The 23,187-nt window shown below is 40.0% G+C and overlaps 1 protein-coding gene across 3 annotated transcripts in view; it reads left to right on the top strand.

The window, feature by feature from the left end:
- Positions 1-21,507, top strand: part of Cd55 (CD55 molecule (Cromer blood group)) — a 30,775-nt gene extending 9,268 nt beyond the window's left edge. The window contains exons 6-11 of one of the 3 annotated variants that reach the window (XM_059281195.1): positions 2,019-2,207; positions 5,148-5,185; positions 5,237-5,303; positions 6,813-6,893; positions 7,578-7,598; positions 21,310-21,507. In XM_059281195.1, coding sequence (XP_059137178.1) covers positions 2,019-2,207; positions 5,148-5,185; positions 5,237-5,303; positions 6,813-6,893; positions 7,578-7,598; positions 21,310-21,428 — 515 coding nt within the window. In that variant the 3' untranslated portion in view covers positions 21,429-21,507. Of the gene's footprint in view, positions 1-2,018; positions 2,208-5,147; positions 5,304-6,812; positions 6,894-7,577; positions 7,599-18,717; positions 18,902-21,309 lie in introns of those variants that run through there. The other 2 variants (XM_059281193.1, XM_059281194.1) reach the window with 2 other exon arrangements.
- The last annotated feature ends 1,680 nt before the right edge of the window (positions 21,508-23,187 follow it).

The following is a 23,187-nucleotide window of genomic DNA, read 5'->3' on the forward strand; positions in this document are numbered from 1 at the left end:
TTGGCCCCCAAACCACTGTCCCCTTTCCTACACCACGGTGAGGATCCTTTGGCACACGTAAGAATACAGCAAATGCTATGTATTCAAGCCATGTCTCCCATGACACTTAATGCCAACTTCATTGTCCTTGGGATTAGAAGTGAATATACTACCAGCAGAGACCTCCCTCAAGAACATGGGCTAGCAGAAAGAACCCATGTTTGGTTCTTGATGTTTGAGTATGTCCTATAATGGAGGGAGGGCTGGTAGGACAGGCTGTTACTGAACACACCCACTGGGCCTCATCGATACCTTCAGTTGATATTCAAAGGGCAGTGCATACCCTTTGAATACTGAGTGCTTACTGAGGTCTGTGTAGGAACCTCAGTAGGTGGAATTCCAGGGTGATAGAGAATGTTTTTTCCTTGTACTTGGTTACTATTTCACTCATAGTCTGCCCTGGTTGATGCTTCAGAAACACAGACGTGCCATGTCTTTTCCTTCTTGAAGCTTGTTAGTATGTCTGGACACGTACAGATCTAAGCTCCTAATGGGTGTTCAAGGCTAACACTGTCTCTCTGCTTTTCTGCACTCAGGTTTTACCTTCTTATTTTACTGTGCTACCCATGCAAATTGCCTGCATGTTGCTGTATTCCTTATCATGTGTTAGTATAAGGTTTTGGGTTCCTGTTGAGTCAGGATCTAACTGTAGCACAAGCCGGTCTCAGACTTGTGGCAGCAGTCATCTTGTTCCAGCCTCTTAGGTTCTGGGACTGCAGTCAGGAGCCACCAGGCCTAGCTATCTCATGATCACCTCCTCCTCCCTGATGCCTGTTTGTATGTATGTAGTTACAGATGCACATTTGTGATATTCACATGTGCGTGCACACATGTATGGTGCAGAGGACAACTTGAGGTGTTACTACTCATCAGGAGCTGTGAATCTTGGGTTTTTTGAGACCGTGTCTGACTGACCTGGGCTTGCTTGATTTGAGTAACCTAGCCATCAGTCAGTCCCAGGGACCTGCCTGTCTCTTCCCCCTCACAGCCTCCCCGAGCGCACACCGCTAAGCCCAACTTTTTGATTGTGTGTTTAGGAAATGCTTATACAGCAAGTACTTCTGACCGAGCTGTCACCCAGCCCCTACCTCACGATTTGTTGATAACTCTCCACTGTTGGTTCTACAGCTGGATTGGTCTAGAAGGTCCTTCAACCCCTCTGCTTGGCTGTGTCTTCCCCATCAAGAGTCGTTTCCCTTAGTCCTTTAGGAGGACTTCCTCGGCTGGCTAATGTCCCTGCCCTGTCTTTCCATATGTGTGTTCTGTGGCAGCCTTCACACGGTGTTGACCTAATGCCTCTGTGGTAGCCTTCACATGGTATTGATCTAACTCCTCCAGTTTCTTTCACCACTACAGTTTAAGACCTGGGAAGTGTTCTTCAGTCTTTTTTTTTTTGGCTTCTCATAGAACAGCGCTAATGTATTAGTTGCTCAGAGCATGTTTGGATTGGTCCAGTGGGTGGTTCTTGCTTAATTTAAAATGTGTCATGAATTTGCTTATGTTCTATGCCTGTTTCTATACCTCTAAGGCAGCTTACTTTGATGTGCTCACGGAATTCTGTTGTTTCCTTGATTGACTTAATGGTGCTGAGGAACGTGAAACCCATTGATCGTGCTGTTAGGGTAGCTGTCAGCTCTTTTTACAGCATGACATCACAACAGGGCTTGTACTTTATTTATTTATGTTTTTATTTTTAATTCAGCTGATAGTAATTTCTGTCCTGTATCAGGTCTCAGTGACTCAGTCTCCCCTAAAGCCCCTTACCCTAGAGGTGAAAATGTAGCTCTAGCACCTCTGCCCGCAGGTCGAGAACGATTGTAACAGGTGTCCGTCAGCACCCCTTGTTTAGTAAAGCCGGGCTCAGAAAAAAATGGTTGATTTTAATTGTTTCAAAAAATTTTTAACTTGTTTTAGTTTTATTTATAAAAATACAGTATCAGTTTTTCTTTATTTAAAAAGATACTTTGATTCTTTTTAAGAAATTTTTTGTCCAGATCCACCAGAAATCGAGAATGGACGTATTAAAGAGGAAAGTGATACTTATGCATATAGACATGCTGTCACCTATGTGTGTGACAAAGGCTTCGTCCTGCTTGGAAAGAGTTCCATTTATTGTAACGTGGAAGATGGCCAAGGGAAATGGAGTGACCTAGCACCCCAGTGCATAGGTAATCTGTTGTTTTTCTCCTTGTGTACACACACTCTCATTTAGTGTATAGTTATGCACACTTACTATTTGGATGGTTTTTAAGACAAGTAAAATCATGTGTTATTTAGCTCACTCATCAAATAAAAATATTTCCTGGTAAAGATAGCAATATAAGCTGGGCAGTGGTGTCACACACCTTTAATCCCAGTGTAGAGGCAGATGGATCGCTGAGTTTGAGGTCAGCCTGGTCTATAGAGTGAGTTCCAGGTCAACCAGGGCCACACAGAGAAATCCTGTCAAAAAAAAAAAAAAAAAAAAAGATAACAGTGTATCTTTCCTCAAAGTGGATATCAGAATCCAGTACCATCTACTCTCTGAGGCAGACTTGTGACTCACTCATATTTATCGGCTGCCCTGGGTGGCAGGCTCCTCAGTTGGGCCTTGTTCCATTTTCAGTGTTCTTACTGTCTCTGGTGGAGCTTTGGGGTAAAGGACCACCTGGAGTAGGGGGTCAGTCACTCACCTGGGTGCTGCCCTGCCCCCAACAGCCGAGACCAGGAGCTGAGATGCCTCTCCCACCAGGCCCAGGAAGACGAAGAATGCATGGAAAGCTCTAGCAGAGTAATAGGGTAGCTTCAGAGAGTCGGAGCGAGGCTCCAGGTTCCTGAGATGTTGCGGACAGTGGCCTGTTGTCTTAGGACCGTGCTTTGTTGTTCTGGTCACACCATCTAAAATGATGCTGCACAAGAACCTGAGTTCAGACACTGGTTGGTCCTCATTCAGAGCTTTGTGTATGGAGAACGGAGTTCTCTTCAATGTATCCAAGGCACTGTGCTTTGTTGCATAATCAACACCGAACCCTTAGACACGTTATCATAAAGGGTGTTTGCTTTGGATGACCACCTGCTTCTGGTCTCTTGTTTAGTAAATTAATATTAGTGCACCCCCCCCCCCCAAAAAAAAAGGACAGAAAGAAAAAACGGACCAATCTGTAGTCATTGTTGGAGAATTCCACATGCCTATTCCTATAGCTAAGAGAAAAAAAGAAAGGAAAAAGAAAGAAAGACAGGAAAAGATCACTAAGAACAAAGGAGAGTGAGCCACAGTGGGTAAGGTCAAGCAGATTTGACCTTGAACCCCATAATGACAGATGATCAGTGCTTTTGAAGCCACATTTACCCAAACTGACCATCTGCTGGCCTTCAGCTTCGGTGCTGCTATCCACAGCATTCTTTCTGACCACAGTGGAATTAAATTAGGCATCAATAACAAAAACGGTAATTAGGAAATTGTCAGGAAATTTAAACGCAGTGGGAGTATATAAATCCTTTGGAATTAAAATAAGAATTTAGGGTTGGGGATTTAGCTCAGTGGTAGAGCGCTTGCCTAGCAAGGGCAAGGCCCTGGGTTCGGTCTTCAGCTCTAAAGAAAAAAAAAAAAAAAAAAAAAAGAATTTAGTGAAATGAAGAATGATTTGTATGCATGAGGGCCTTGAAATGAATAGCCTCTATGGAAACGTCACTTATTCCAGTCATCCCATCATTGATGGACTGCCTGGAAGGTGCTGTGCTATGTGACAGGAATTTTGAGTTGTCTTTTATAAGCAGCCTGTGACATAGATTTTTTTTTTTTTTAAATAAAAGCAGGGAAAATACGTATACCATCTGAACACTTAGAACCTTGTGTCTGGTGGACAGGACAGGACATCATGGTGGATATAACCTGTTGCTTCAGGAACAGTCCATGTGTACAGTAACTTACCTAAATCTCTCTCCACGCTGATGGCATGCAAATCTGCATTGGGATTTTTTTTATTTATTTTACATTTTTTGTTGGTGTATTAAAATGGACACATATTTATACAGCTCTAGGGAGTATTCTGATGTTTCAGAGAGAACATATGAACTGTATTGATCCAATTAGCCTGCCCTGTTTGCATCCCCATTTTTTGGATGAGGAAACAAGTCTTAGTGGGGTCAGAGAGTTTGCTGACGTTCAGCCCTACTTAGTGCTGCCTGAAAGGGGGTTTGTAAAAACACTCCCCAGGAAACCAGCAAGGAACAAGTCTGCACATTCACTAACACTTTCTGAAGACAATGGACAGAGCAACTGCTTGTCACTGTTGTTATATAAAAACGTTCTTTGGTCTTGTGTGGAGAGGAAGATAATTTTGAAGAGAAAATTGAGAGATGTATCACATAATGAGATGTTACTCCAGCTTTTTTTTTTTTTAGCACACAAAAAAGCTTAAAAACTGCAATACCGTATTGGCGTGGGTCTCTAGTCATATATTGATATAATTAATATAGCTGCCGGGCGGTGGTGGCGCACGCCTTTAATCCCAGCACTCGGGAGGCAGAGCCAGGCGGATCTCTGTGAGTTCGAGGCCAGCCTGGACTTCCAAGTGAGTTCCAGTAAAGGCACAAAGCTACACAGAGAAACCCTGTCTCGAAAAACCAAAAAAAAAAAAAAAAAAAAAAAAAAAAATGATGTAGCTTCTGCTTTCCTCTCTTACATATATGATTTTTATGTAGTTTTATAAAATCTAGGATCCACTAATGAGAGAAAACATGCAATATTCATCTTTCAGAGGTGGACCTATTTTACCTAGTAGTGGTTACCTAGTACAATGGTTTTTCAGTTGTCTCATGAAAAGTAAGACTGTCTGTGGGAATGCATAGGAATGATGGGAGGATGAGAGGCAGGTGAGTATTGTCAAAACCCATGTCATATTTGTAGGACATATCTTTAGGAAACTCATTGTTATGTACAGTTAATATGCACTAATGAAAAGGATGCAGCATTGTGAGGGACACAATAAGGAAGGTTTCCTAAAAGTCCTGTCCAGGGGTTTGTGGGTAGAGAAAGAGAATAGTCGTAGAGCAAGACATGACTAGGAAAGCTTTACTTGGTCAGCAAGATTTAGCTACTTTTTAACCTTACATTGTTTTCTTTATAGAGAAATCCAAGATCCCATCAACATCTCCAAAACCAACAACAGTTAATGTTCCAGATACAAGAGTCTCACCAACATCTCAGAAACCCACCACAGTTAATGTTCCAGGTACAAGAGTCCCACCAACATCTCCAAAACTGACAACAGTTAATGTTCCAGGTACAAGAGTCTTACCAATGTCTCAGAAACCCACCACAGTTAATGTTCCACGTACAAGAATCCCACCAATGTCTCAGAAACCCACCACAGTTAATGTTCCAGGTACAAGAGTCCCACCAACATCTCAGAAACACACCACAGTTAATGTTCCAGGTACAAGAGTCCCACCAGCATCTCAGAAACACACCACAGTTAATGTTCCAGGTACAAGAATCCCACCAACATCTCAGAAACTCACCACAGTTAATGTTCCAGGTACCAGAGTCCCACCAACATCTCAGAAACCCACCACAGTTAATGTTCCAGGTACAAGAGTCCCACCTAAACCTCAAAAACCTACTACAGTTGATGTTCTAGGCCCAAGAGCCCCAACAAAACCTCAAAAACGTACCAAAGCAAATATCCCATCTACAGTAGCCCCACCAACACCTCAGAAACCCAACACAACAAATGTTCTAGCTACAGAAGACCCATCGACACCTCAGAAACCCAACACAACAAATGTTCTAGCTACAGAAGACCCATCGACACCTCAGAAACCCAACACAACAAATGTTCTAGCTACAGAAGACCCACTGACACCTCAGAAACCCAACACAACAAATGTTCTAGCTACAGAAGACCCACTGACACCTCAGAAACCCAACACAACAAATGTTCTAGCTACAGAAATCTCTTCAACCCAACAAAAACCCAATACAGCAAATGTCACAGCTACAGAAGACCCACTGACACCTCAGAAACCCAACACAACAAATGTTCTAGCTACAGAAGACCCATCAACACCTCAGAAACCCAACACAACAAATGTTCTAGCTACAGAAGACCCACTGATACCTCAGAAACCCAACACAACAAATGTTCTAGCTACAGAAATCTCTTCAACCCAACAAAAACCCAATACAACAAATGTCACAGCTACAGAAGACCCAATGACACCCCAGAAACCCAACACAACAAATGTTCTAGCTACAGAAGACCCACTGACTCCTCAGAAACCCAACACAACAAATGTTCTAGCTACAGAAGACCCACTAACTCCTCAGAAACCCAACACAACAAATGCTCTAGCTACAGAAATCTCTTCAACCCAACAAAAACCCAATACAGCAAATGTCACAGCTACAGAAGACCCACCACCTCAGAAAATGAACACAGCAAATGTCCCAGCTACAGAAATCCCAGCGACACCTCAGAAAACTGATACAGCAGATGTCCCAGTTACAGACATCTCACCAGCCTCACAGAAATCCACCACAGCAAAAAGTTCAACCACAAAACCAGTAACAGCTCATATATCCCACATATCAAATACTGCATCTGCAAAAAGCCCACTAACTCAGAATCCTACCACAGTTAACTCTTCTGTACAGACTGCACAAACAGCCCAGAGATTTGCCACAGCAAAGTCATCACTTACACAGAGTCTGCCAGCAACACAAAGGCCCACATTTCACACCAAGGGTCTCCAGAGCGTTACACAAAGACTCACTCCTGTTCATATTACAGTAACGCAGCGTGTACCTGCTACCAAGACAACCACACATCGTCCACCAGGAACATCTAAAGATAAAGAAAGGTCTACCTCAGGTTAGTTCACGTTTCCTGTGTGCGGGTCTGATGTTTTATGAGGGAAAGTGAGGACTGCGGGGTCCAACAGCCTTCAGCTAATTACGGTTACAGTGTTCCATAGTCTTGCTATGACTTCACTGCACAATATAACAAAGATGTTGATATGGTAATTTTGAGTTTTGTTAGAGTCCTTGGAAGGGGACTTCAGTTTCTGATAATTTTGTTATATAGTCTTGTTTTTGAGATACAGTCTCATTATGTAGCCCAGGATGATCTTGAACTCTCGATACCCAATGCCTGTGCTTCCCAAATGCTGGGATTACAGGCCTGTGCCTCCATACTTGGCTTGGTAGTTTTTGATCATAGATTATATCGTCATTTATTTTATATTTAAGCTTTTCAAACTTGTTTCCTATCATCAGTCATATAACAATATATGTAAATATTTGCTTTGGTGTTCTAGAATTGTCATGGCTTACAGCGACATTGGTAGCTGTCCAACAGATTCAAATATTAGTGTTGATGCTGCTGAAGTAAAGAATGTATAATTGTGTTCATGACATATATATATATATATATGATTAGTTTTTTAACTTAAAGTATGTATAGCTAATTAATATATATATTAAGTTGTTAGCAAATTAATGAAAAGTTAAAATGTTTAGTTTTATAATTGTGTTCCTCTCCCCTTTTATTTTTTAGATGGTAACCATCTTATATATGGTAAGTTTCACTCCCAGGGAGTTAAAAGAAATTGCCATCACTGTGGGAAACATAATCGGTGTTTCTGGAAGAGAATTTTATCTTTTAACTGTTTCAGGAAAACTGTAAAAATTCAGTGTTTATGGGAACCTGAGGGAAGATCGGTAAATGAATTTTGTCACGTTTTGTGGACACCCTTAGACACCCAATATGTTCCTTTATATTCCTACCAGTGCTCTTGTTCTAAGGTGGTTGTAGGACGGCTTCTGATCATTTGGCCAATCAGTGGGGTGGCATTGAGTGCCCGCTGTGTCAGTCTGTTCTCTAGGGACAGAAGAAAGAGCTGTTGGGACAGTGTCTGTCCGACACTTTATAATTAACCAACTCTTTAGCTTCTTTTAGATCTCTGTCATAGCCCAAATGTGACAGAGTCCCACTCTTGATTCTATCGTTCCTCCATCTCTAATAATAGTTTTAAGCAAAGTTCTCTTAAAATGTATTCTCTTCCTGGGTGGTGCACACCCTTAATCCCAGTGCTTAGGAAGCAGAGGCAGGTGGGATCTCTTAGTTCGAGGCCAGCCTGGTCTACAGAGGGAATTCCCAAACAGCCAGGGTTACACAGAGAAACCTTGTCTCGAAAAACCAAAAAAACCCCAAATATGTACTCTTAATGCTGATGTAGTCGATGAGTGTAGAAACATTGGTGTCAGGCTTTTTCTTTGTACAGTATTGTTTACTGTTGTTTATTAATAAGATCAACAAACCCTTGAACAAAATGGTAAGAGAAACTGTTAATTAGCAAAGTAGCATACTGAAATGATGTACAATTGAAATCACCTTTTTATGAAAAGTTGTTAATTTTAAAATGATGTACTTACAAGTGATATCCCCATTTCATACATGAATGTATTAGCTAAGGGATACGAACCTGAAAATGGAGATTTAGTTTCTATTGTTACTTTTAGTATTTGTTACTATTTTAGCTACTTTTTTTTATTTGTTTAGTATTGTTACTTTTTAAGTATTTGTTACACTTAGTTTATGTTTAAGCTAAGTATTTAGAAATATCTCAGCAGGTGGAATTACTTTATTTTCATTTTATATTTTAAATAGAAATAAATATATTCTAAGCTAACAAAAAAATCTTCTGATTTAATGATTTGTAGAAGTGATGAGTTTAACGCCTGAGTTTTCGTTACTTAGTGATATTTAGTGGAGATTTGAAATACTTACTATTTAATACTTTTTAAATAAATTTAATTTTTTTGTAGTGCAGTTCAGGCCTTGTACATATCATGAACAAGCTCTACTGATGAATTCTACCCCTCTTCTCTTGTTTACATTTAAAATTCTTCAAGTCTGTATACTTTTCCAGGAAACGTTTTTAGGGTATGTTGTAATTTACCTGTGTTCTGACAACTCATTCCTGTAGTCAGACATACGGGAAAAGGGTTATTTCTTAAGTTCATCCTGTGAATCAGGTTATTGTTTCACTTTAAAGATGAGACTCACAACTGGGAGTGTTTCCAACTTAATTTTTTTTTTTTTTGTTTTTTTTGTTTTTCGAGACAGGATTTCTCTGTGTAGCTTTGTGCGCCTTTCCTGGAACTCACTTGGTAGCCCAGGCCGGCCTCGAACTCACAGAGATCCGCCTGGCTCTGCCTCCCGAGTGCTGGGATTAAAGGCGTGCGCCACCACCGCCCAGCTCAACTTAATTTTTTATTGAATGTACAAAGAAGTGAGTGTCGCTGTGAAATTTTTATGTGTATATATTGTTACACATTGCTCCTAAGTCAGCCTCCCATTGTTCTCCCCTGGGAAAATACTTTCATTGGTTATATGGTAATGTCCTAGAAATTTACAGTTTTCCCCACATAATTCCTCAAAGTCAATCTAGAAATCACCAGATCTTCTTAATTTGCCTAATAAATGCCGCTGGTGTGACTTAGGGCTTCTGACCCTGGCTCTGTGTCAGGTTAGCCCCCCCCCCCCCCATCTTGTCTTCCTCTGCTAAGAGTCTGTTCAAGCAGTTTTTCCTGATTTACCCCCCCCCCCCCCATGAAGTATTCATTCCACCCATACACTGTCAATCACTTTATTCTCTTTCTATGTGCCTGCACTTTTTACATATATAAAAACAATCTTTTTTTTCCTTCCTGGGACTGCTCCCTATTGGCAATATGAGGCCTTTATTGTCCTTAAAGTTAGTATCATCTAGAAGAAAAAAACAAAAACAAAAGCAACTCATGCTTAGGAATTAGTCAAACTTGGTTTCAATCTGGCCTTTTTATTTAGTAAATATTCAACCGAACAATTAATTTAGGCCCTCTGAGTCTCAATTTTTTTTGTCTATGACACAGATTCTGTGGAAGCTTGTATTTGATAACGGATGTGTTCAATCCTAGTATAGTGATAAGAAATGAGTACACAGGATATCAGGAAGTCACAGTGTGGGATCACCATTCTTTTTCTGAGATAGATTTGTGCAAATTTTATCATTCCCTCTGGCGACATGAAAGATAAACAAGCACCATTTTTTTTTTTTTTAAATTCAGGTAATGTTTGTGTTTGCCGTGTGGCAAATGCTGCTGTATTTGAAGTTTTTACATGTATATATGTTTTTTAACTTTTCAACAATACTGGAATGTAGCATCCATACTTTTTTTTTTAAGCTGGGAGAAATGTTTTTACGGTGGATTTTGATTTCTCCCAATTTTTCCCCTTTAGTCCCCTCCCCTAGCATATTATCCCTTCCCAACTTGATGCCCTCTTCCTTTTTTTTTTTTTTTTTTATTTACTAACTTTCAGAGATCAATATGCACATGTGTGTAGGACCATCTGCTGGAGCATGGTTTACCTACGAGTGGCCACACCCACAAGAAAAAAGACTTCCCATTGACAAATATGGTTTACAGGATTTGTAACTTGTCCAGGGTTTCAAAGCTACGTAGGAAGGAAGTGGAGGCCAGTGACTAGGCATGGTAGAGTCTCATCTTACTGATAGGGCAAGAGACTGCACAACTCAACTCAGACAGAGTACACGGATTGTCTACAATCATTGCTTTATCTTTAGTCCACAGTGCTAAAATCATGTGTTGTAACACTCATACATCTTATGAAGGCTGATAGAGCAATTGGAGTCATATTAAAGTTAGAAAATAGTCAGTGAGACCCACATGTGTACTTATTTTCTTTATCCTGAATATGGAGTGCTCAGCAGTTTGGCCCAAACCTGAGTGTCCCTGCAGTAGTCTTGAGTCTCCTGTCAATATCGGAGTGAACGATGCTGGTCTGATGACTGTCGCTGTCTCTAGTCCTGACATGTTACCTGCTTCAGGTCCGTTATAGCGTGACTACAGCTGTCTACCTGTTATTCAGAGTTAAAAAGTCAGGCAGTCAGCTATGGTTGCTTACAGCCTGCATTTAGAATTTTGAAATTTTAGCTTTTTTCTATCACATTCTTTTTCTGGCCACATGTCTCTTTTTAGTGTAATTTCACATGACTCCCAGCTTTTTGTTCTGTTTTTGTTAAGTATGATTAAGAGCAAGAACCAAATCTAGCCTCTGCAATCTCAGTTTTTCATGATGGATTGCATTTCATGTTACTAGATACACAAGTGAGACATTGTGAAAAAATGGGGCAAGCCCACAGAGGATGTGACAAGCACCTTTTAAGGGACATCAGTTGGCAGAAACATGTCTGACTTGATTTTTTTAGCCATGGAAATGATAGTCTATATTTTAATCAGTACCTCATCTGATATACAGTTTTTTTGAATAATCACACATTTTAAATATTTTAAAAATCACACGTATGTGTATATTATGATGATGATGATGATGTGTGTGTGTGTGTGTGTGTGTGTGTGTGTGTGTGTGTGCACATGAATGCAGAAGTTTTGGATTTACTAGAGCTCTAGTGAACCACGTGTGGGTGCTGGGGACTGCACTTAGGTCCTCTCCAAGAGGAGGGCATGCTCTCAACTGCGGAGCCATCTCTCCAGCATATCGAATATTTTAATTCAAAATGCTTTGAACCATTTTACAGCCTGCATTTAGAATTTTGAAATTTTAGCATTTTACAGGCCAAAACTGTGGCCTGAACCTTGGGTTAAAAGTAAGATTTTTGTTGTTGTGGCAATGCACAACAATAATAAAAATGACAACAATGTTGGTTATTTTAGGGGTCTTGATTTTCTCACTTACGAAAAAGGTTTCATCCAATGAAGTTCGATAATGGTTTACCAGGTACTTCCTATTTGCCCAGCATTGTGCTTATTTATTGAAGGTGATCAAATGAGACAGAAAATCTTTGCAGTGATTTGAACATCACAGAGATGCAGTTCTAACAGGATCTCACTGAGATACTCCTTTTATTGAAGAACAGTATTTTCTAAAGTTACATGATTTTCCTTGGATCTCTTCAATTTTATGAGTAGGAACATTTGAATTATTATTATAATTTTATACATGATTATATACCTTCCTTTATCCTAAGTGGTGTAAGTCTTAAATCAGCAGTTATTTACCTGTGAGTTTGTTTTCTATAGATTACCCAGTGAATTTGAGATCATAAACTGTTGCATTTCTGTCTAGAGGTTTTATTTGTAGCTTGAGAGCTGTACTTTTGTTAGTTTACTGGGAGCATGTATAGGTTTTGTGTTTTATATTTTTGTGCTTTGCTCTGGTTTTCTGTTAAAACATCAACCTCCCCAAAACTTTCTCAAGAGCTAAATGCACGTGTTGATCTGTGCACTAGAAATAGCTTTTTATTTCTGTCCCTCTGACATTCAGCTTCATGTTTGTACTTTTTATCTTCATTTTTCCTTTAAATTCTAAATTAGACACTGAAGTGATGATTAATGAGAAATTATGAGAGGAAGGGAAACTCGAAACTTCTGAGTAATTCTGATTAATTGTCTTTCTGAGCTAACAGTGCAGTGCTGGGGGACCAGTTAAAGAAACCGTAGGTACAATTCTGTAAAAGTCCTCCTGTTGTGGGAACAACTGCTTCTCAAGTTGTGCACACGAGCACAGCTGTACAACATCTGTCTTTTAGTCATTAGATGTGGTAGCTTTGCTTGCTTTTCTGCCGTCTGCAGTTTCCTTTGTGGTGCAAACCAAAGGAGTGGGGTCTAGGGACAGGAGAGAGTGGGGGAAAGAAAGGGAGAATCGGGCTGGTGCACAGAGAGAGCAGGTGGACCATTTGCCCATCACGGGCAAGGCCCTGCGTTCTATCCTCAGCACCAAAGCCAAACCAACAGCAGCAGACCGAGCTGTGAAAGCAGAGGGATGCTCCTGAAATTCTCTGTTCGCTGCTGTTCACCTCCAAAGGGCCCTTGTAGTCTGAAAGTAAATCCCGCTCACCTAGATGAGACGGTAGGTGCAGTGGGCAGAACACTGCCAGGCGTACTCTGTAGGCCAAGTCAACGTCGTTTACTCTGCGCTTTCACAACGGCGTCTTTCCGTGAAGGGGAACGCCATGCGTGTATTATGAACGCCACAAACAGCCTCTTTTTTAAAACATACATAACTTACACTTAGACTCCAATTCTTTACCTACCGGATGTGAGTGAATTCCCAGGCACCTTCTCACTCTACATTTACATCTCTTGCCACCACCTTGGACTGACTGATGAGCAGAGCACTGAGGTTGGAGCAAGGCTGTGTTGAGACCCTGCACATTTCTCCCAGTGAGATCAGGCCTTCCTCCTGAAGCACCAAGATGGTTCAGAGAGTTTACTTGCTTTTCCTTCCAAGGAGACAAGTGAGTGACATGCAGCAGTATTTATGGCCGAGTCTCTGGCATTAGGAAACCACGTCCAAAATGCAATCCCCGTCTCCAGTTATTTCTTGAACTTGCCTTCTCCCTGTTCTGTACACCATGGTGAAACTACAGGGTATGAGTGGCTGGCGCTTCTGTGTTAGCAGATTTCCCCTCTGCTCTATCTGTTGGTGCTGATACAGTAATTCAGACCCCAATGCTAGTCATTTTTTTGGCACTATGAAAAATCAGGGTGAGCAGAAATTTTGATTATTTAAAACATTTATTCTTAGTTCTTTTTTTCCACTTACATTTGAACATTGTGTTAGTAAATCACTGTCTTAGCTTTAGTCCCCTTTTGGAACGCTGTCTCCTTCCCTCTGTAATTACTACCCCGAAGGGACAGACGCCCCCCTCTCCTCCCCAAGTATATTTAAGGATAGTAATGACATTTCAAAGAAAAATGATTGTAAGGTCAAAGTTCCTCTTCTCAGTGTATGAACGATTTACTCTTTTTTTTTTAAACTGAATTTAATTTATGGTAATATCTGTATTGTACAGAAGCAAAGAAATCCAGGAAAAGCGGGCTCATTACATCTTTCAATTGCTTGTGATTCAGCAGTTTTCCACATAGTATATAGGCATGAAGCGAAGCCAACCAGACCAGTTCTAAATTCTGGCTGCCTGCTTGAATCCCAAGTGTTGTGTGTATAGGGTGTGGCTTGGAGTAGTTTGACCTTTTTATCTTTAAGAGGTAAAAAAACCAAAGCTACCTGATGGAGCGAGGCTCAGATAGATCATCACCTGCAAAGAGAATAAAACTAGAATAAGCAAATACCCAAATGTTCAGCAGCAGCAGCAGAGGAAAAGCCAGTTTTCTTTGAAATATCTGATGTGCTTTGAATATACATTCCAAGTGTAAATGTCATGGTTGGCTCATATCCTGTGCACAAACAAGGTGATGTAAATTGATCCTCTTCTATTTTGGAGGTTTAGCTATTCAGAAATCAAATAGTTTGTGTACACTTGATTCCTTCTAAACTGACTTAATTCCTACCTTTTTAAACCAATTAATTAATTTGAGCAACTACTCTTTAGTGCTGTTACCAAATTGCCCATTTTAACTGAGTTAACATGGTTAACTCAGACTGTTTTTCTTTTTACCTCTGTAGCTCTTTTCTTGCTCATTAAACTAGCAACAGTGTTTAAGTATGCATGCTTTCTTTTTTCTGCTGTTCTATGTGTATGGGTGTTTTGCCTGCATGTATGTCTATACATACGATGTGCATTCAGTGCCCACAGAGACCAGAAGAGGGCATCAGGTTCTCAGAGACTAGAGTTACAAATGGTTGTGAACTACCTTGCTGGGAATTAAACCCAGGTCCTCTGGAAAAGCAGCTAGTGGTCTTACCTGCTTCATCCAGCCTGTGTGCATACTTTTATTGAAGGTGTACAGATTTTAATTTATCTGTAATTACTATACAGTTTCATAGAAAGAGCTTAGGAATCTGTGGATTTTAGAATCATCAGGGATTTAGAATCATAGAATTCCTCCAGCCAGTCTCCCATATTCCCTAGCAGATACCAAGAGATGGCTGCTTTTAAAGAAACAGTATTTTCTATTCTTCCAAAATAATGTATATAAGGTATATGAATATTATTTAAACAACTAAAAGAGTCCATCTTTTATTAAAAATACCTGATCATTAGGTCTTGGGACATGGTGGGGTGAGCTGATCAAGGAAAATAGTTTTCACAGGAATTTGTTTTATATCAATTAAATATTCTAGATTCTACAACAGCAAATACATTAGGACATACCCTTCACAGAATATTTGAGAACATGATTGAGAGCTTAGCAAAATGTAATTGCATGAAAAGTAAAGCTGGTACAGACACCTCAGCTAAAGTACTCTGAAAAGAATCATTCCACCCGCCTCACGGACTGTCTGTATTTGTCCAGGCTTTCCGTTTTTACTGTTGTTGAGTAATCTAATTATAAATTATCCGGCTGTGGACATGTGATGAATGGCCGGACACTCCCTCTTGGGTTCCTCCAGTTTTTGTGCACACTTTCATAGTCACTTGCTGTGATGTTTTCAAGAGGCTGAACGTGCTGGAATGTTTAGGGAGTGTTGTCCTGAATTATAGTGTCTGAAACAGAGAGAAATTCATGTAACCCCCTTAAAATGATGCATTTTTCATGCACACTTAAATAATAATACATATGGCCTGGCATGGTGGCATCCACTGGTAATTTTCATCCTAGCACTTGGGTGACTGGGTCAAGAGGGTCATGGTTTGGGGCCAGCCTTGGCTACACAGCAAGGGCCAATCACAACAAAACAAAACATAACAAAACAAAACAAAACAAAACAAGTACCTGAAGTTCCAAAGCAAACCAGATCTAACCCGTGAATCTACTCTCCTTATTTCAGAAGTATAAGCTGTCGAGGGTGAGCACTGACTGAGTGTCTGTTTATTCTCCCCATTTTACAGTTACTTAATTAAAAATGACAAGGGGTACAGTTAACAGATGTGAGGGAGGTGATTATGTACCTTCATCCAGCTATCCTGGGTCCATCAGAAGATTTATCTAGTTCCCTAGAAGTGTTGGTTTTATACAGTAGGTTTGTGTTTAGGGATGGCAGTAGAGGCAAATTCTTGGTTATGTTATTTGATTGAAATTTAAGTCATATCCTCCAGTTAGTGATGCCTTCTTTATCCTGCAGTGTTGAGAATACTTACGTGAGCACGTTAATCCACTGTCGTGTTTTCTAAGTGTGACAGGATACCTTTGAGATTCTGATTAATTATGAAAGGCATGGATGGTTTAATAATACCACATTTCCACATCTTACAAAATATCTATCAAGACAGTTGGCTTACAGTTTCTGCATACTTGGGTAATGATGTCTTAGGTTTCTGTTATTGCCAGGGTTGTATTCTTTGTGGGATGACTGGCTAACATACTGATTCTCTCATTACTGTGATACACATCGTCAGTTATTTTTAAAAATTTTCTTGTTTGAGAATTTTATACATGGATGTATTTTTTAAGGTTTGTTTATCTTTATTTTATGTGTATGTATGCCTTGCCTGCATGTATATATGGTCACCATCCACGTGCAATGCTTGTGTGGGCCAGAGGAGGGCATCAGCTTCCCTGGAACTGGAGTTACAGAAAGCTGTGAGGTGCTGTGTGGGTGGGTGCTGGGAATTGAACCTCAGTCATCGGGAAGAGCAGGCAGTGCTCTTAATCACTGAACCATCTCTAGCTCATGAGGTTATTTTGATCAGTGCCTCTGCTCCCTCCCCTCCAGCCCCTCTCGTGCCCACACTACCACTTTCCCTCCCAATTTCATGGATTCTTTAAAAACCCACTGAGTCCACTCAGTGCTGGTACTCTGTGCATGGGCACAGGGCTATCCGCTGGAGCATGGGCAGCCTCTTAGGGGCTGCGTCCGAAGAACAGGGACTTACCCTCTCACAGCATCCCTCAGTTGCCAGGAGCTCCTCAGCGAGGCCCTCCCCAGTCTATACTGAATTTTCACTGGCTTGATTTTGTGCAAGTCTTAGCAGGTGGCTACTGTGAGTCTCTGTGTGTCATAATTAGGAAAGACAGTTTCACAAACATCCTCCATTTCCCCCAAGCTCTTACAGTCTTATTACAGCATCTTTTAAGATGTTCTGTGGCCTTAGAGGAAGGATGATTTCTCTCTCATTATCTGTACTTTGACCATTGGTGAGTCACTGGTAATCACCATCTAGTGCAAACAGAAGCTTCTCTGAAGAGGGATGAGAGCTTCTGATCTGTGGGTATGAAGATAAGTATTTGTGTGTGGGGGGTAGTTTAATGCTGTGCTCAGTTAGCAGAATAGTAGAGGTTGGTTTCCCCCTAGGGCCTATGACTTACCCAACCATGGGTACTTGGACTACTTAACAGTACCAGGCATGGGTTCTATCTTGGGGAACAGGCCGTAAATCCAACAAGTAGTTGGTTGTTCCCACAACACTCAAGCCAGTGTTAGACCAATGGGCATATCTTGCCAGGCTCGTCCTTATTGCAACTCACGGGGGTTCATAACTAGATAAGATTGTTGATGACTTCTCCACTAATAGCATACATAGCGCCTTCAGTACTATGAAAGTTAGGCCATAAAGGGAAAGTATTCAGGTCAGTACTAGCTTGATTTCTTAGTGTCTTAGTTACTCAGCTATATGGTGTTTTCAGCAACAGGTTCTTACCACCAAGTTCTGGAAGGTAACCAAGAGTAATGACAACAGCTTATATTGTGCTGGGGAGTCTATAGGACCCAACTGACCAACCATTGAATCCATACCTGGCACTGGGCTTTTGTTTCATAGCCTGCAATGCCCCTGTACTTACAGGGTAAGTTAAATACCCTATCAGTAGTTAATAGGGTAAATCCATTTAAACTCATTTGATGTATGTGTATATTTTAGGAAGCCTCTACAATAGCAGCTTTCCATGTGGGTTGAAGCCCCTCCTCTACCTTGCCCTCCCACCCCTTGCCCTGCATCAATTCCTGACCTATCATCTCATCTTGTTTGTACTCATTTATTACAGTTATTAGGATGCCACAATGCCGCAAATATTTGGGACAGGGAATGATGATACTTGGGGCTTAGTAAAAATGGGTTTGTTACGCCGATTTTCACCATAAATGGGTTGACTTATCTTGTATGTGTTTTTCTATTTGTCTGGTGACGTTTAGACTTTCCATTGTTCCAGAAACGTTCATGTTAAGATACATTTTCACGACTATATTTATAGATTGTAAAAGACATTTTTTAGAATGTTTTAATTTGAAAACAGCTTAATGTAAATGTGTTTGTGAATGTTCTCAGGCGTCTTAATCTCTTGAAACGTTCCTCTACTTTACATGTAGTGTTCAGGGGACTTTCATTGACTCTTCATCTCAAAGTACCTTCTCGTCTCTAGTTTGACTGCTAAAAACCTAAAAGCTATGGTACTTTGTTTCCTGATTATTGAAGTCTACTGAAGTAAGCTGAAGGCTCTCCATGCTCTTTGACGTAGTAATGTTACGTTTCTTTAGGGTTCTTTTTTTTTTTTTTTTTTTTTTGGTTTTTCGAGACAAGGTTTCTCTGTGTAGCTTTGCGCCTTTCCTGGAACTCACTTGGTAGCCCAGGCTGGCCTCGAACTCACAGAGATCCGCCTGGCTCTGCCTCCCGAGTGCTGGGATTAAAGGCGTGCGCCACCACCGCCCGGCTTCTTTAGGGTTCTTAATTAGCCAGTTCTTTTAGTGTTTTATCACCTAGCACCCCGAAAATTAATGTTTATCATCTGTAAATAAAATCATTTTGATTTTAATTTTTTTCTTTAACTTTCAGGGCATACATGTTTAATAACCTTGACAGTTTTGCATGCGATGCTATTGCTCACTGGCCAGTTGACTTAGCCAAAGAAGAGTTACGAAGAAAATATATACAACCATACCGCATACTTCTAGTGTGTTAGAATGTCCAGGAAGAGTGGATGCAATAAATTGAATAGTGTTCTTGCTTTGGCATGCTATCAGTTGTCTTTAAACTGTGTTAGGAGTGTTAACAAAACAAGAAGAAAGGAGTTTGTCTGGAATGGTATTCTTGATCTACAGAAGTATCTCGAAAATATTTCAAAACTAAAAAATTCATAACACTGGTCACTTTTCTAAAAGTGTGGGAAAATGTAGAGATTTTTTTCTGTGCTTAGAATGGGAGTTTGGAGAAAGGGAAATTGTTACTTCTTTGGCTAGATCTATCATGTTATTTTAGCTTACAATGAAAATAGAAAGCTAAAAATACGAATTAAATTGTAAAAGAAGAACACAGACCCCAAACTAAATCCCCTTTCTTCTAAGCAGAATTGCCACAGAGATGGAACATCTTAATTTAGCCTTTGACCTGAAGGTGTTTTCATTTGGACTTTCCATGAAAATGAGTTGGCAAACTGTTCCAAAGGAAGAGCATACTAACAAACTGGCAGGGGGAATGGGGAAGGTAGCTCCCTTGGTAGAGAGCTTGCCTAACGTGTAAATGCCCGGGCTCCTTCCTCAGCACACATTTGTAATTCTAGTACTTGGGAGGTGAAGGCCAGAGGATCAAAAATTGAAGATCATTTTTGTTTACCTGTTGAGTTTCATGCCAGTCTGGGATACCTGAGACTCTGTCTTAACAAATAAACATCATCGATAGATAGGTGATAGATAGATAGATAGATAGATAGATAGATAGATAGATAGATAGATAGATGATGGATGGATAGATAGATAGATAGATAGGTAGGTAGATGATAGGTAGAAAAAAAAGAAGAACATTAAGCCTTTTGACTAGGTTGATAGCAAAGAAAGAGGAGGTGGGTACAAATTAATCTCCCTTCAAATGCACAGGTCTGAGTCAGAGATAGTTCACTGCTTTCAAGAAGGATAAGCTACAGTTTTGCTCTCAGGGAAATCCTTTCTTGTTTTGTTTTCTCCAGTGAAAAAGCCTTAGGAAGATGTCCTCACTGACTGGTCATTAATAGTGTCCAGAGCTATCATAACCTCTACATGAAAAGATTCTGTACTACTGCAGTGCTATGTTCATAGCCAAATTGTAAATCTTACTCTTTTGTAATATTAAGAGAAATCTATTTATATTTATTTATATCAATGAACATCTTGGTTTTAAATGTATTTCAAAAAGATATGTAATAATCATTTCCTTTAAATAGAAATAAATAAATAATCACACTTTTGTCTCATGTAATATTTGAAATTTCTTTTTTTTAAATGTGAATTTTTTATTTCTAGGTAAGAGATTCCTTTCGTCTCCTTAAGTAGTAAGGATGTTGTCTTTTGATTTTCCTCATGCGAGTTATTTTCAGTTCCTTGGAAATTGTACTTTCTCGGCATGCCATCTTCTAATATTTTTTCTGTTATTGATTCATCTAAAGATAACCACATTAATGTGTAGGCTTTGAATGTAGTCTTAACCATTTTCAGTTGTTTTTTAATTATAGACTGTTCTATAATATACAGGCGGCGAGGCTGACAATTATGAATCCATTGCTTCATCTATTTTCTTGGTCTTGGTGTTGAAATACTTTAAAGCAGATTCCACATGCAAAGACTTTTACATGCAATTGGAGCAAAAGGTGTATGTTTCTAGCAAGCTACCATCATCAGAATTAGTTTCTAGTGGTAGTGCATTCTTTAAGCTCTCCCAAAAGTAATGAGAATAAGCTTATGTTCACTTATACTTGCATGTGTTAAGTTTGCCTGATACTTCCTAGAATAGCAGAAAAAGCAGTGATTCGCTTATGCAGAAACTTCTCAGGGTGTCCACATGCACACACTACCTTACACTAGTGCTGAGGTTGTCAATATAATCACAATGTAATGTCTGTCCTCTTCTGAAACTCATTAACAATCTTATTTGAGCACTGTGATATTTAAAATATTTTACTGCTGTTTGTTAGTTTCTTCCTTCCTTCCTTCCTTCCTTCCTTCCTTCCTTCCTTCCTTCCTTCCTTCCTTCCTTCCTTTCTCTCTCTCTCTCTCTTTCTTTCTTTCTTTCTTTCTTTCTTTCTTTCTTTCTTTCTTTCTTTCTTTCTTTTTTTTCTGAGACAGGGTTTCTCTGTGTAGCTTTGGAGCCTTTCCTGGTCACTCTGTAGACCAGGCTGGCTTCGAACTCACAGGATCTGCCTGCCTCTACCTCCTCAGTGCTGGGATTGAAGGTGTGCACTACCACTGCCTGCCTCAACACTGCTGTTTCTTTAAAGTCTGGAAAACAACATGGTCTTGTTGAATTTAAGGTGCAAGGACACTATAAACAATGCAATCCATTCTCTATTTTTTTTTCTTTTACTTGCCTTAGAACTACTACATATCACCATTGTGAACAAACTATGTATAAAATTACTCATATTTCTATTAACTGTGTTACCTAATTTTTCTCCTCAAGGATTTGTTGCTGGTACTATAGTGATTAATAGCATACTTATACTCAAAGCTTCTTGGACCCTTTTCAAACCAGACAGAAGCTCTGACTACCAAGAACAGAAGAGGGATGTCTCAATGTAAGAAGAGAACAAGAATCCACTTTGTCCATCTGTTCCCCCTTTTAGGGGGGGTGCTCAATGGATTAGATGATGGCTGCCTACATTGTGAGGTTTATCTTCTTTATTTATACTACCGACTCAAATGTTTAGAAACATTCCAAGACTCACCCAGAAATAATGTTTTACTAGCTATCTGGGAAGCCCTTTTGTGAGTACAAGTTGGCATATGAAGTTAATAATTACAACACACACACACACACACACACACACACACACGCATACATGTCCCTGCCTTGAAAACACTAGAGAAATTGAGGACCTCAAGATTCTTCCTTCTTTTTTTTAAAAAATAATTTATTTTTATTTTATGTGCATTGGTATTTTGCCTACATGTATGAGGTTGCCAGATTCCCCTGGAACTGGAGTTATAGACAGTTGTGAGCTGCTATGTGGGTGCTGGGAATTGAACCCAGGTCCTTTGGAAGAGCAGCCAGTGCTCTTAACATCTGAGCCATTTCTCCAGACCCAAGATTCTTATTTCTAAATGCCTTTCTACAGTGAACGAAATTAGGATTCCTTGAAGAAATAGCTGATTTCAAAGGGGAAGCAGGAAAATTAGATGAGCATGAGAAATGTTCCCAAGTATCAGAAATTAAGGGTTTCAGAAAATAAGTACTTAAAAATGACAATGACGTGTTCAAAAGACTCAGAGCCCAGCATCGATAAGTCCTACCAATCAAACTTGACATACTTCAAGCCAATACATTAGTAATAAATTACGGAATTACAGTGTAGTTTGAGTCTGTGCTGTGTAAATCGAGGAAAGAGGTGAATTTTCCTTCCAGCAGATCTAGCTAAAACATGGAGGAGTTACAGATTTAGAAAAATAAGCATGGGGAGATTCACAGCAATAATATTTCAGGCAATAATCATTAATGGATGCTAGAGTTACTCGTGAAAATCTGATGAGACATCAGATCATTATGTAGTTTTTAGTTTTCTATCCCATAAGACACTTAACTCTCACACGACACTTATACTTCCAAGATGTTTCTAATATAAAACTTGATATTTACTGTTTTAACAAGGTGATCATTGTGCCACGAGCAGCGGGAAAGATAACAGTTCTTTTGAATATGGCAAATAAGAACTTAGCATCTTTTCTATGGTATTGTAAAAAATTCATAAGTGAAAAAAAATACACAAATAACAGATTCAAGTTATAAGGAAGCTTCAAAAAAAAATGGCTTGGGGCGGTCTACACAATATGGACCTGCATTTTTCCAATGTGATAGGCTCATATTCATTGAGTAGAAGAGCTAAAATAAGCTAATTATTAAAAAAGAAAGGGGGCTGGGGTGTGGCCCAGATGGTAGTGACCAAGCCCAGCCGTATCAGCCTGCTGGACAGGTCCCGAAGGGGAGGGCCGGGGATGGAAAAGAGATAAATAATGAAGGGAAGGAAAGAGTCAAAGGTGCTGGCAGGAGGGAGGGCTGCGGAAGCTGATGAGCCAGGCAAACAGCGTGGTTAATGGCGTGGCTTTTTATACCCCTCAAATGGGGAAGCAGAAAACAAATCCGTAAAGAGCATCAGATAACAGAAACGCAGGAAGTCAAGATATCTCAAGTTCCCTTTTAGTGAGGCACGTTCTGGGTTGGCAGACAAAGCATTTGACACATACATACGGGGACTATGGCACCCCACACTCCCCAGCCCCTGGTGCACTGGCACCAGTACCCAGCTGGCCTTGTGTGGTATGATCCTGACTAGGAGAGGAGCAA

Source organism: Peromyscus eremicus, chromosome 15, assembly GCF_949786415.1.
Source record: "Peromyscus eremicus chromosome 15, PerEre_H2_v1, whole genome shotgun sequence".
Classification (NCBI taxonomy): Eukaryota; Metazoa; Chordata; class Mammalia; order Rodentia; family Cricetidae; genus Peromyscus; species Peromyscus eremicus.